This window comes from Macrobrachium rosenbergii, chromosome 4, assembly GCF_040412425.1.
Source record: "Macrobrachium rosenbergii isolate ZJJX-2024 chromosome 4, ASM4041242v1, whole genome shotgun sequence".
Taxonomy (NCBI): Eukaryota; Metazoa; Arthropoda; class Malacostraca; order Decapoda; family Palaemonidae; genus Macrobrachium; species Macrobrachium rosenbergii.
Window position 1 is genome coordinate 84,386,169 of NC_089744.1, and position 12,500 is coordinate 84,398,668.

At 36.0% G+C, this 12,500-nt stretch overlaps 1 protein-coding gene across 1 annotated transcript in view; it reads right to left on the reverse strand.

Moving 5' to 3' along the window:
* The window catches only part of LOC136836328 (cyclin-dependent kinase 9-like), a 286,298-nt gene that overhangs the window by 130,104 nt on the left and 143,694 nt on the right, over positions 1–12,500 (reverse strand). The window contains exon 4 of the mRNA XM_067100490.1: positions 1,107–1,142. Within this exon, the coding sequence (XP_066956591.1) occupies positions 1,107–1,142 (36 nt within the window). The remainder of the gene's footprint in view (positions 1–1,106; positions 1,143–12,500) is intronic.

Here is a 12,500-nt window from a genome sequence, read left to right on the forward strand (position 1 = left end):
TGCGGGGAATACAGTTATCATCATTGACAGATATGTATTTGAGAAATAAATATCAAATTTTCCATAATTGTAATTTTTAATCAATCCCTTTTATTTCTCTAGTTTCATTCTTTACAGTCATTTCATTCTGTTTAACCCCTAATAAGTAATAAAAGTGTATTTTTTACACTTCTGCAGATAGTTATATGTTATTGGCCCCTTGTCCTCTATTGTCTGTATTTCATTGAATTTGTCTGTATAATTTTTTTTTCAGGTCATGAAACAAAAGCAATCTATGTATTGAATTCTTTTGGTCATGAAACAAAAGCAATCTATGTATTGAATAAAATTATAATGTTGTTGGTGTTAACATGTATGTTACATGTGGTGTTACGCAGAAGCTGTACAAGTTTACATTTTCAGTTATGTACTCCTAACTTAATAGTTTAGCAACAGCTTATCAAAAGAGACTTTGTAATGACACATGTAAAAAGCATTATCCAAGACAACTAAGTAATAAAAGATTCTGTATAACCACCTCTTAGCCTTCTTCCAAGACATTTTCATAATTACAATAGAAACAGAACCTTTCTACAAGTTTTGTCATTATCCTCTTTGGATGATACCCTAAATAATGAAAAATCCAAGAAAAGCTAACCCAAAATCCAAACAATTATCCAAATCTGCAACACAAATAACAAATAACACTCTTTCAATACCTCCTCACTGACCAACAGTAGAGAAAAAACTGAAATGGAAAACATCGAACCAGTAGTTCGCCTGAAGGGGATGGTTCGTTAGACAGTTCAAACTTACCGACTCTATTATTATTTGTTTTCATACACTATTATCCTCATGCTGACATGCAAAATACAGCCATCAGAATAAACAGGTAGGATTCATTTTAAAAACTTTACTAGTAATCTTTAAATAAAAAGTCTGGGGATGTTTACTCAGTTGTAAACAGCCAAGCAGACACAAAACATGAAATGAGTGACTTATGGGTACCAAGGCCCCATGGGACACATGCGTTGTGCTACTACTGATCATTTGCCTGTTAGACCATGAATGTGGGCATATAAGAAAAGTGAGGTTCACATGAAACAAATCGTAATACATATCATTACCTTTAGCTGGTTTCTGTAGCCCAGGGGGTGGAGGACCTGAAAAAATGTACTTAGTATCACATTACGAAGGAGCATAAACAATTATTCTTAGAAATAACCCTTTAAAAAAAGGCTTGATCATGAAAGCTAACTACCTGAATTTACAAAAGATAATTAACGAAAATTAAATCAATACTAATACATTTACACTAAACCTTTGTGGAAATGCAACAACAAATCAAGCAATGAGATACTGCACTGAGTTTTGCATGTTCACCTATGAAATTGCAATAAATTCTATTTTTGTGGTAGTTTGTAACACCAATGCAAGAGAGGCTACAACATATATTAATATAAAAAATACATCAAAAATAATCTTCCAGTAGTATGATAAAAGGCCCACATTATACTTCATAACTAAATCTACATGATAATTTCTCTGACAAATAAAGCTATAACAGACAACAAATTTTGAGATACAGCACAGCAATCATGTTGGTGGAATTCTGCCCTAACTGACATACTTTTATTCCCCATTTTAGGGCATAAAAAAAGAAAGATGAAACTTTTCATTACTGGTGTATTACAACATCCATCATTAAACTAACAACTGACGAACAACTCATTGTTAATGCAATCTTAAATATTTCCTATCAATAATCTATACACGGTCTCTTGAATCACATCTGTGACTTTCCCTTCCATTACTTATTACTATTTGTATAAAAATAAAATTTTCCTGTAGATGACTAGTTGGGATAAAATTTCTATGTAAATAACTTATGCACTGCAAAGGCATAAAGTTTAAAAGTATATACTACCATGATATGAAGAATTTCTAAAATTGGTGGCCAATCATGTGTCCTTTTGCTACACAATGACGGAGCAGTGATCACTATGTTGCAAAGTGGAAAGACACTGTTCGGCACTCTGACAAAAGACAAGAAATGTCTTCTGCAGGGAAGTCGTTCCTTACACTGAGCATCTTCCTACTTTTATGTAATGAACTGGTCACTGGGGGTAAAAGTTTACTAGAGGAGTGAAAAAGCACTCTACTGTTGCCAATCCTAAGAAAAGTGAATTACTGTATTGTCAATAATGGGAGCTGTTGTTCAAGGGAAAGTCTTGGTACAGGCATACAAAGTCAAAAACCAAAGTTAGTCTTGTAATACCAAGTAGTTTAAAAGTGGTTATTATTAGCTTAACACAACACCTGAGTTACAGTTCTAGACTGTCATAGGGTTAGCCCGAAAGACTCATTCTGAAGCAAGATGAAAATTGGAGCAAGGTAAAATCTAAACAAATCTAAAGTAAAAAATGCACCGAAGTTTCTTCAGTGCAATCAAGTTTCCTATAGGCACTACAGTGTGTAATCAAGGTCATCGAAAATAGATTTATCTATTGGTGGTCTCGGTATACTGCTGTATGCGCTGCGGCCCATGAAACTTTAGCCATGGCCCCAGTGGTGGCCTATCCTATATCACTGTCAGAAGCACAATTATGGATAACTTTAACCTTAAATAAAATAAAAACTACATAGGCTAAAGGGCTGCAATTTGGTGTGTTTGATGACTAGAGGGTGGATGATCAACATACTAATTTGCAGCCCTCAACCCTAAGTAGTTTTTAAGATCTGAGGGCAGACAGAAAAAGTGCAGACAGAAAAGTGCGAACAGAATAAAGTGCAGATGGACAGACAAACCCGGCACAATACTCTAGTTTTCTTTTACAGAAAACTAAAAGTAAACAGCAAAGAAGGAAGAGAATAAAGGGAATCAACTGAAAAATTTGGAAGAAATGCTGCTGAAGGCAAAGGAACATTGAAAAAACCTATAGTGGCATCTATCACCCAGCATGGTAAATTGTAATTGGTATCCCCCTCTATATACTGTATAGTAATTTTCTGTAAATTTAAATTTTCTTCTAATATCAGTAATGTCTTATTAATTTTATTGAATTTTTTATCAAAATTATCTAGTCACCTCCCTACTGAGTGTTTTTTTTTATTAATTCTGTTAGCTTATCAAACCAACATGGAACTTTGTGTTTTGTTGGATGAGATTTTGTCGTCTGTACTGCTTTAACAGCAGCATTTTTTATGAAATCAACAAGAAAATTATTAGTTTCATTATATAAATACTTACTTTAAGATTTATATTTTAAATACTTACCTCTCCATTATATAACTTTTACTTCCACACCAGCAGTAGTTTGTCAGATTGCAAAAAAAAAAAACCAAGAACACTCAGTTTTCTATGAATTTTTGTCTTCTATCCATCTACTTCTCCCACCCCACCACCAGGGGACCTATAGGTACAAACACTTGTAGTTGATCAGTCTACTTCTGTCCACTTTGAATGTGTGGAGGTAGGGAGGGCAATTTATATAATGGAGAGGTAAATATTAAAAAAATGAATCTTAAATTAAGTATTTATATTTTTGAAATGAACTTTACCTCTCCATTATATAGCTGATTCCCACCTTTGAAAAAGGAGGTGGGCAAAGTGGAAATCAGCCAACCCTTTAAAGGCTACTTAGTAGCAAAATATTTGTACAAAACAAGTGTTTGTTTTAACCAGTGAATTCAATCCACTGTCTATTAATGCCACCTTAGGAGGATTGTCACTCAGGTATGAGATCCTCAACATGAAGATAGCTACAGTATATGTCTTTGTCCTCAGACAAGTCTACAGCCAAAGCCAACATGGCCCTTTAGCCTTAAAGACTGCTACCAAGAAGTTTCCTCATGCTTGAGAAACAACAGAAACCTAATAATGTTGCTGATAGAGGTATCAGTGCCAACAAAAAACCTTTAATGTGGGACCATGGCTTACACCCTGACCACTGCTGTTGGCAGAATCGATTAGATGACTCTCTCCTAGCACTGATATAATGGCAATACTGTGAGATCCCACCTTGTGATCACCAGAACCATGGACCACACCATGCAGTCAACTGTAGCTTGTGGGATGTCATGAAACCTTTCATCTCTAGGTTGCTTGCATCCACCACTGAAAGAGACTGGAAACCTGGGGTAATCAAAGCCAAGAGACAACTTACAAAGTTGCCCTCATACACTGACGACTTCCCAAAACCTACCAAGAGCAGGAAAGGCATTACAGTCTAGACTCTAGACCTGCCCAGGAAACAGCTTGGTGTCCCTGCCCAAGCTAAAGGGCCTTGCATTGGTGAACAAAAACCTGGCAAAAAGACAACTCCCCTTAGTCTCAAACAGGTCCATAACAGGGGATGCCCACTGTCTACAGCCAACTTCTGGATGTTGAGTCCCTTCCATTAATATTACTTATCTCAGTGACTGAGTGCATCCACAAAAATTTTCATAATGAACAGTTTCCTACAGCAAGGTAATAACTCAGGATGGGGTTATGTGTGTTAATTTGAACAACTAATAGAAAAGGGGGGTAGAGTATTTAGACATAGTAGTGTTCACTCCTCCTTAAACATAAAATTATTAAAACTGTCTCTAACATGCTTACTCTATTTGAGTACAATCTAATTGCCCTTTATGGCATACAAGTGTCAAACTCATTACCTTTAAATAAGGTCCAGTCTGCATTTAACAACCCTGAGAAGGGAAAAGCCTCAATATAGATATTTCGCTCTCAACCTAGGTCAGGACCAAAAGACTAGTACAGTATCTTCAATGCAAAAGCCAGCATTCCACAACACTTGTAATTCTCTTACCATATCACAGGTCCTAGGGCTACCAAGAGAGGGTTTAATTGCTTCAAGAGGTTTTAACTAAAGAATCAAACAGCTTTGGAGGCAAAAACTAAATCCATCAAGGTTCCCAAAAAGAGTTACAATGTACCAGGCACCTTAATTACACCTGACCTAAAGCCCTCCTGTGGTCCAGGTTTTAAACAATGTCTACTATAGCAATACCTATAACATAGGAAGATAAAGACCTAAAAACTCTAATAGTTGGAACTGACAGCATTTAGTGTAACTAGGAAACTAAGAACTTAATGAAGTTGCCTATATAGGTGCATGCTTAGGAAATGAAGTCGACCCCCTGTTTCCTCAGGTGTTAGGGACCACAACCACACATGATAAGTTGAAATTCACAATAAGTTGGAACCCCTCCCTCTAAAAATGCTTATAACTACCTATTTAATACCATATATTTCTGCATATAAGATGACCTTTAAATCATAAAATTCACCCCTAAAAATTGGGGGTTGTCTTATACTACCATTTTAAAAATCAAACCTTGAATTCTAAGTGATATTTATCAATAGGCTAGCCTTGGCCTCAGTGCGATAATCACCCACACACAAGAAAAGATTCACATTATGAAATAAAGTGATAATAAAGGTAATAAAACCATTTTTACCTTATATATTATTGGCATATCTTCATAATAAATAGCCTATTCAAGGAATAATTCTATATCAGTGAAATCAACTTTTATCCATGCGAGCAGAGCCAGCTGACAAAATGAAAATATTGAGTTATGGTTGCACTCATAGCAACCTTTATCTTTCAGTAACATAGTGCAATTATGATAGTAATGACATTTAGGATAACATAATATTCATTTTTCATTAAAAATTCAAGCTGTTTTAACTGTTTAGAAAAATTCAGTCAAACAAACACTGATTATGTATGATAATTATCATACTTCATCATACTGTTGTTAGGGGTTGCTTATGATTGGTGATGAAATGTAAACAAAGCAACAGTTTCCCTTTTAGGCAACGTGTGTACGAAGCACATGATATAGAATCGACTTTGTCATTTCGTTTACCATATATACTCATAACGCATGATCTCGCGCATCGTGCGACCCCCAAATTTTCACCCATAAAAATTTATTTTATCATGTATCTCGTGTATTATGCGAGCCCCTTCTTTAGAGACCCGATTACTATGGACTAACCTCTTTTACTCCATCTCTTTATCCCATCTTCTAGCTAAATAAGTTCAAAAAAGTAAAAGTGAATGATAAAAGTATCGTTAGTTATGCTATACTCATCGAGAAAATGAGTACAGCCATAAACAACCAAACGAGAAACAACTGTTTTGCTATGAATACCGTCTAGGCCGTGGCTATGAACAACTTTTTTACTTGCATTTCAACCATTGTACGATACTAAACATCATAAAACCATTACTCTAGTTATGTTACAAATGACGTTAGGTACAATAGGCCTGATACATATTTTACATTACACCCTCATTCGCTACGGAGAAAAGATCACAAGGAAATATACTGCTAAATTTAAGCTGCAAGTTGTAGCTGAAGCTGAGAAAACAAACAATGTTCAAGAGCTAATGACTATAAATTATGGTGCATTGGCAACATGGATGAAACTCCTAAACTTAGATATGAAATTAAACTTAACCGTAAACAATACTGGAGAGAAAAATATTTTAATCAAAACTACTGGGCATCAAAGCACACATTTTACTGTTGTTTTAATGTGTATGGAAAATGGGACAAAACCTTCCCCCATGGTTATCTTTAAACTGAAATTGAATTTGAAGCCAAAACAAAATTTCCCGGAAGGTATCATTGTCCACGTTCACGAAAACCTAAACAATGCAAATGGCACACGATATCTATGTTTGTATTTCACAGTACAATAAGTAATATGCGAATACATACAATATTACTGGATACAGTGAAGTAAAACATAACTTATTGAAAGATCCATGGAAAAGATGTATATTCCTTATGTTTGTATTTTATAATACGATACTAACATGTGAATATTACATACGCTAATTTTATATTTCGTGTGTGATGTGACCCCCCTTGAAATTAGCTTCAAAATTAGGTCTTCAAAAGTTGCATGATATGCGAGTATATACAGTAGTTTGAATTTCCAAGGATACAGTAAGTAGAACAGCATTTGTAATAACATCATCTTTACATAACCAATATTTCATAAGATACCTGTTGTTGCAAATACTAGCCTATATACAGATGGTTTTGTAATTTAGCAGTTGTCTTATGCTATATATATGAGATAAATTCATGAAAATTCATCATAATTTTTTACCTCGTCTTATCTAAAGGTTATCTTATACACAAAAATATACAGTAGTTCAAACGCCAAAGATACCTTAAACTATCATCCTAAAATACTTTAATATCATTTCAAAGTCATCTTGAAACATTACTGTACCCATAAAAATATATGGCTTACAGCTACGCGTGAACACTCCTACACTGTTACTGTACTCTTACCAAGGCAAAAACTAATCAAGATAACCCTATACTAAGGCACATGCATTTTCTTTCATACAGTAGTATTCAATCCTTACCATTTTCTGTTAACGTACATAGGGGTGACATTGGTACATTCTCAAGTACAGGGAACAGTTAAGTACAGTGCTCCCCCACTTTTTCGGCGGGGATAGGTCCCAAACCCACTGCGGAGATGTAAAGTCTCCTCCAAAAATGCTTATAACTGCCAAATACCCTGTAGCCCTTAAACTAAAAAGCTTATAACTGTCTATTTTAAAAGTTCACTGCCTAATTTAGTAGTTCAAACAAAAATATACCTAAATTATCATACTAAAACAATTTAACCCTTAAACGCCGACTGGACGTATCATACGTCGACTAAAATTGTCTGTTGGGTGCCAAGTGGGCGTACCCACGCGTTGACTACAAAAATTTCAACCTTCGGTCAACTTTGACTTCGACCGAAATGGTTAAAAAACGCAATTGTAAGCTAAAACTCTTACATTCTAGTAATATTCAATCATTTACCTTCATTTTGCAACAAATTGGAAGTCTCTAGCACGATATTTCGATTTATGGTGAATTTTTAAAAGAACTTTTTCCTTCGTCCGTGCCACAAATTCTTTAAATCACGTTGTCGTAATGTTTGCACCGTTTTATACTAGTCGTTACATAAAGTTTTATATATGGAAATGAGCGCAATTTCATGTAGAATACAGCAGAAAATAACTCATGGTTGTAGCTTTTATCAGTTTTGAAATATTTTCATATAAATCACGATAACTGCCAAAATTTCAAACTTCAGTCAACTTTAACTCGACCGAAACGGTAAAAAAACACAATTATAAGCTAAAACTCTTACATTCTAGTAACATTCAATCATGTACCTTCATTTTGCAACAAACTGAAAGTCTCTAGCACAATATTTCAATTTATGGTGAATTTCTGAAAAAAAAACTTTTTCCTTACGTCTGCACGCGGTAACTCGGCCGAACATCTCGGAAATTCTATCGTCACGATGTCGTAATGTTTGCATCGTTTTACATTAGTCATTACAAAAACTTTTATATATGAAAATGTGCGCAATTTCATGTAGAATACAACAGAAAATAACTCATGGTTGTAGCTTTTATCAGTTTTGAAATATTTTCACATAAATCACGATAACTGCCAAAATTTCAACCTTCGGTCAACTTTAACTCGACCGAAATGGTTGAAAAACGCAATTGTAAGCCAAAACTCTTACATTCAGTAATATTCAATCATTTACCTTCATTTTGCAATAAATTGGAAGTCTCTAGCACAATATTTCGATTTATGGTGAATTTTTGAAAAAACATTTTCCTTACGTCCCGCGCATGTAACTCAGCGAACATCTCAGAAATTCTTTTAGTCACCTTGTCGTAATGTTTGCACAGTTTTATATTAGTCGTTACATAAAGTTTTACATATGAAAATGTGCGCAATTTCATGTAGGATACAACAGAAAATAACTCATGGTTGTAGCTTTTATCAGTTTTGAAATATTTTCATATAAATCACGATAAATAGAAAAAATTTCAACCTTCGGTCAACTTTAACTTGACCGAAATGGTCGAAAACTGCAATTGTAAGCTAAAATACTTACAGTCTAGTAATATTCAATCAATTAGCTTCATTTTTCAACAAATGGGAAGTCTCTAGCACAATATTTCGATTTATGGTGAATTTTTGAAAAAACTTTTTTTTTGTCCATGGCGTTAAATTCATGCATCATTTTGTGATAATATTTTCTCTGTGTTGCTTTGATCGTTTTACAATTTGTTATATACCAAAATCATAGCAATTTAGTGTACAATACAAAGAAAAAAAAAATAACCTGTTAGCTTTAACCGTTTTGCTCACAGCGCAATTTGTATAAAATTATATATGAAAATTTTTTTGCAGTCATATATTTCAATATTTATATATGATAATGATATTTTTCATTTCTGATGGTTGCATACTAAACTTCAGGCAATGACAAAAAAGGAGCCAAAAATGAACTCTTAATCTTTAAAACTAAGTGTGCTGTGATTTTTGAAAAAACTTTTTTTTTTTTTTCAGCGCTAACTCCCGAGCATACACCGCATACGGGAGGCGTTTTTGTAAATAGAGGCTCAGCGTTAGAGGGTTAATATCAATTCAAACAAAAATACACCCCAAACCATCATCCCAAAACACCCAAAGTCATCTTAGATTAGTACCCTTTTACAACTGTTACTCTTATAATACTTATAACTATGATTTACTAATTTTATAATATTAATATTTATGTAAACACAGCAAAATATCTATAAAACGTTAATACAAACTGAATAAATCTTTAACACAAATTAAATAAATCTGTCTTACAGAATGTTTGACAACTAATCAAGTTACCCCTTTATACATAAGCATAGCTGTTTTCTCTCATAGTATTGAAGTCGTCCTGTTTTTTTATAATTGGTAGAAACAATTAAAATTATCACTAATTTGCTTTTTTTTTTTAGAGCAACACTTTATTTACTAATCACTGTATTTTTTTATATTGTGTTCATGACTAAATACAGAATTTTATGATAAAAATAACTTACAGTGTTACACTGTAGTAATGTTATCTACAAAATTGGGGAATTAGCAAAAGTTCCCCCACAGAAAAGTGAATAATGTGTTTCACAAAAATCTGTGACAAAATAAAGTGCGAAAAAGTGAAGCACAAAAAGCAGGGTAGCACTGTACTGTACCTAAATACTATTTAAATATGCACTGAAAAAAATATATGAAATAGTGAGAAATTTAAGAGTACTGTATGTACATCATAAGGGTACTCACCAGTGATGAATGTTGATTGAAGATGATGATGAATTTGCTGTGCAGTCCAATGAATGAAGATGAAGATATGACTGCACAGCAAAGCAGAGGAGTTACATCTTCTCTGAGGGTGCCTCTTCCCCTTCTCCAGGTGCTTCTTCAGGCACTTCTTCAGGGGTTTCGGGAGGTTTTGGAGGGTTCTTCATGGGATAATATTATAGCTATTATAGCCCTATTGAATGCAACGTTTTAGCTGCTGTCAAACAATATATACTTAGCCCCATTGAACACAATAGCTTAGCCCCTGTTCGAGAAACATGATGATAGGCAGAGCTACTGTTGCTGTTTCTTCATGCTGATAAGGGTGTTATTATATAGGGCCCCATGCATGCTTCAAGGGCAGTTGTGAAATTTATGGACCATTCCATATAAGGATCTCACGCCGAAGCCGACTCCTGCAGCTCCTTGGCCATCCTCATACGTCGGGACAGACATTCCAAAGACAGGCCCTCATCCTCCTCCTCATCCCCTGAACCTGGCATGTCTTCTTCCTCACTGGCAGACTTCATTAGCTCTTCCAAATCCTGGTCCGTCAGGTGGTCAAAGTGGGCATCAATGAGGATGCCGACTTCATCCTCAGTGATGTCATCAAAGCCTTTTCCACCAAGCATCCTCACCAATTGGACTCCATCATCAATGGCTGAATGTTGAATTTCTTCAGGAGAGAATCCCTTATTATCATGAACACATTCCAGCCACAATTTCTTCCAGCACGCATTATGGGTCTCCTTCATATCTTTGAAAGATCAGTCGATGACAGTCAAACGTGGCAATCACGAATTTATGCCAATACTTCTTCAGAGTAAATTCACTCTCAGTGTCTACTTCCTTCACAAGGTGCTCAAGGGAGTTCGGGTATAGAGTGCTTTGAAGGCAAGGATCACACCCTGGTCCATAGGATGGAAGAGAGAGGTGGTGCTGGCAGGGAGGAACTCGAGTTGGACTCCCTTGTAATAAAGATCCACAGGGTGGACACCAGCACCATCCATAATCAACAGTGAGGTAATTCTTAAACTGAGGGCTGAAGCTCTGAATGAACCAGTTAAACGTAAAGACTTTGGGGTTGTGCATCCAAAATACAGACAGAAAATGCTTGTTCTTATTCTTGAGAGCTCTGGGGTTTGCAGCCTTGTAAATGAGGACTGGTTTTAGCATGAAGCCAGCAGCACTGCCACGCATGATGAGGGTAACCTTATCCTTCTGGGTCTTGAACCTGGAGGCTCTGGATTTGTCCTTCATGAGGTATGTCCATGAAGGCATCTTCTTCCAGAACAAGCCAGTCTCATCCATATTGAACACCTGTTCTGGATGGTAACCCTTGTCCCTGGTGATTTTCTTGAAGGTCTCGGGATATTTCACAGCTGCTTCCGTGTCTGCCTATGCCACTTTGCCATGCAGAAAAACACTCTTCAGTTGGAACTGCCCTCTGAAAACAGTGGAACTACCCCTTGCTGGCCTGAAAACCTTCAGGAGCTGATGATGGTCCTGCTTCTTCCTCTTCCTCTTCTTCTTCAGCGGGTTAGTCAAAGCCTAAGAAGTCTGTTTCCTGTATGTTGCTACCTTCTGTGTTGCCACCTTCTGTAAGTCAAAACCTGCTGGTAGTTGTCATGACTTCGCAAATGATGTTGGTGTTGAGGGGATGATGTTCTTCTGGCAGTCCGAAACAAAACACCAAGGCCAACTCCATCCTTCACGATGCTCTTATCACACAGTGAAACCTTCTTAGCACTACTGTTTAGCTTATAATCATGGCCTTCCTAACTCTTGATGAACTGCACAGTACTCTCATTCACGCCATACTGACATGCTACTGTGGCGTAACTTTTCCCCTTCATTCAACATATCCAGAAGTCCTACCTTCTGGAGCATCATGACCTTCCTCTGGCGCTTAGGCTCTTTGCCAGAAGCCTTAGGAGCAGGGCATTTAGGAGGTATCTTAGGGCACAATTCAAAAAGATACACACAGATTAACACTGCAAACACAGATGCCGAAATTACACAGCCAATCAGCACCAAGGAAAATGAATGGTTCTCCTGGACTGGCTGCTTTGCAAACACCAGGTAAAAGTGTGTCAAGTAGCACTGTGCCTAGGTATTTCAGCTTCCCAATATTCATTTTCCTTTCATGAGCTTTGTGTTTGAAATTTCTAGGGGTGGTTTTGGGGCAAACATTTTTTAACACGCTGACTGTGATTGGCAACTCTGTAAATTGTCCCAGTGGGCGATAACTCTAAACCCATATAAAATCAATAACCAGCAAGCTATTTAACTGAGATGTTATATAGTATTTCCATGAGATAAGCTGAGTGCTCAGACAGTGTAAAAAC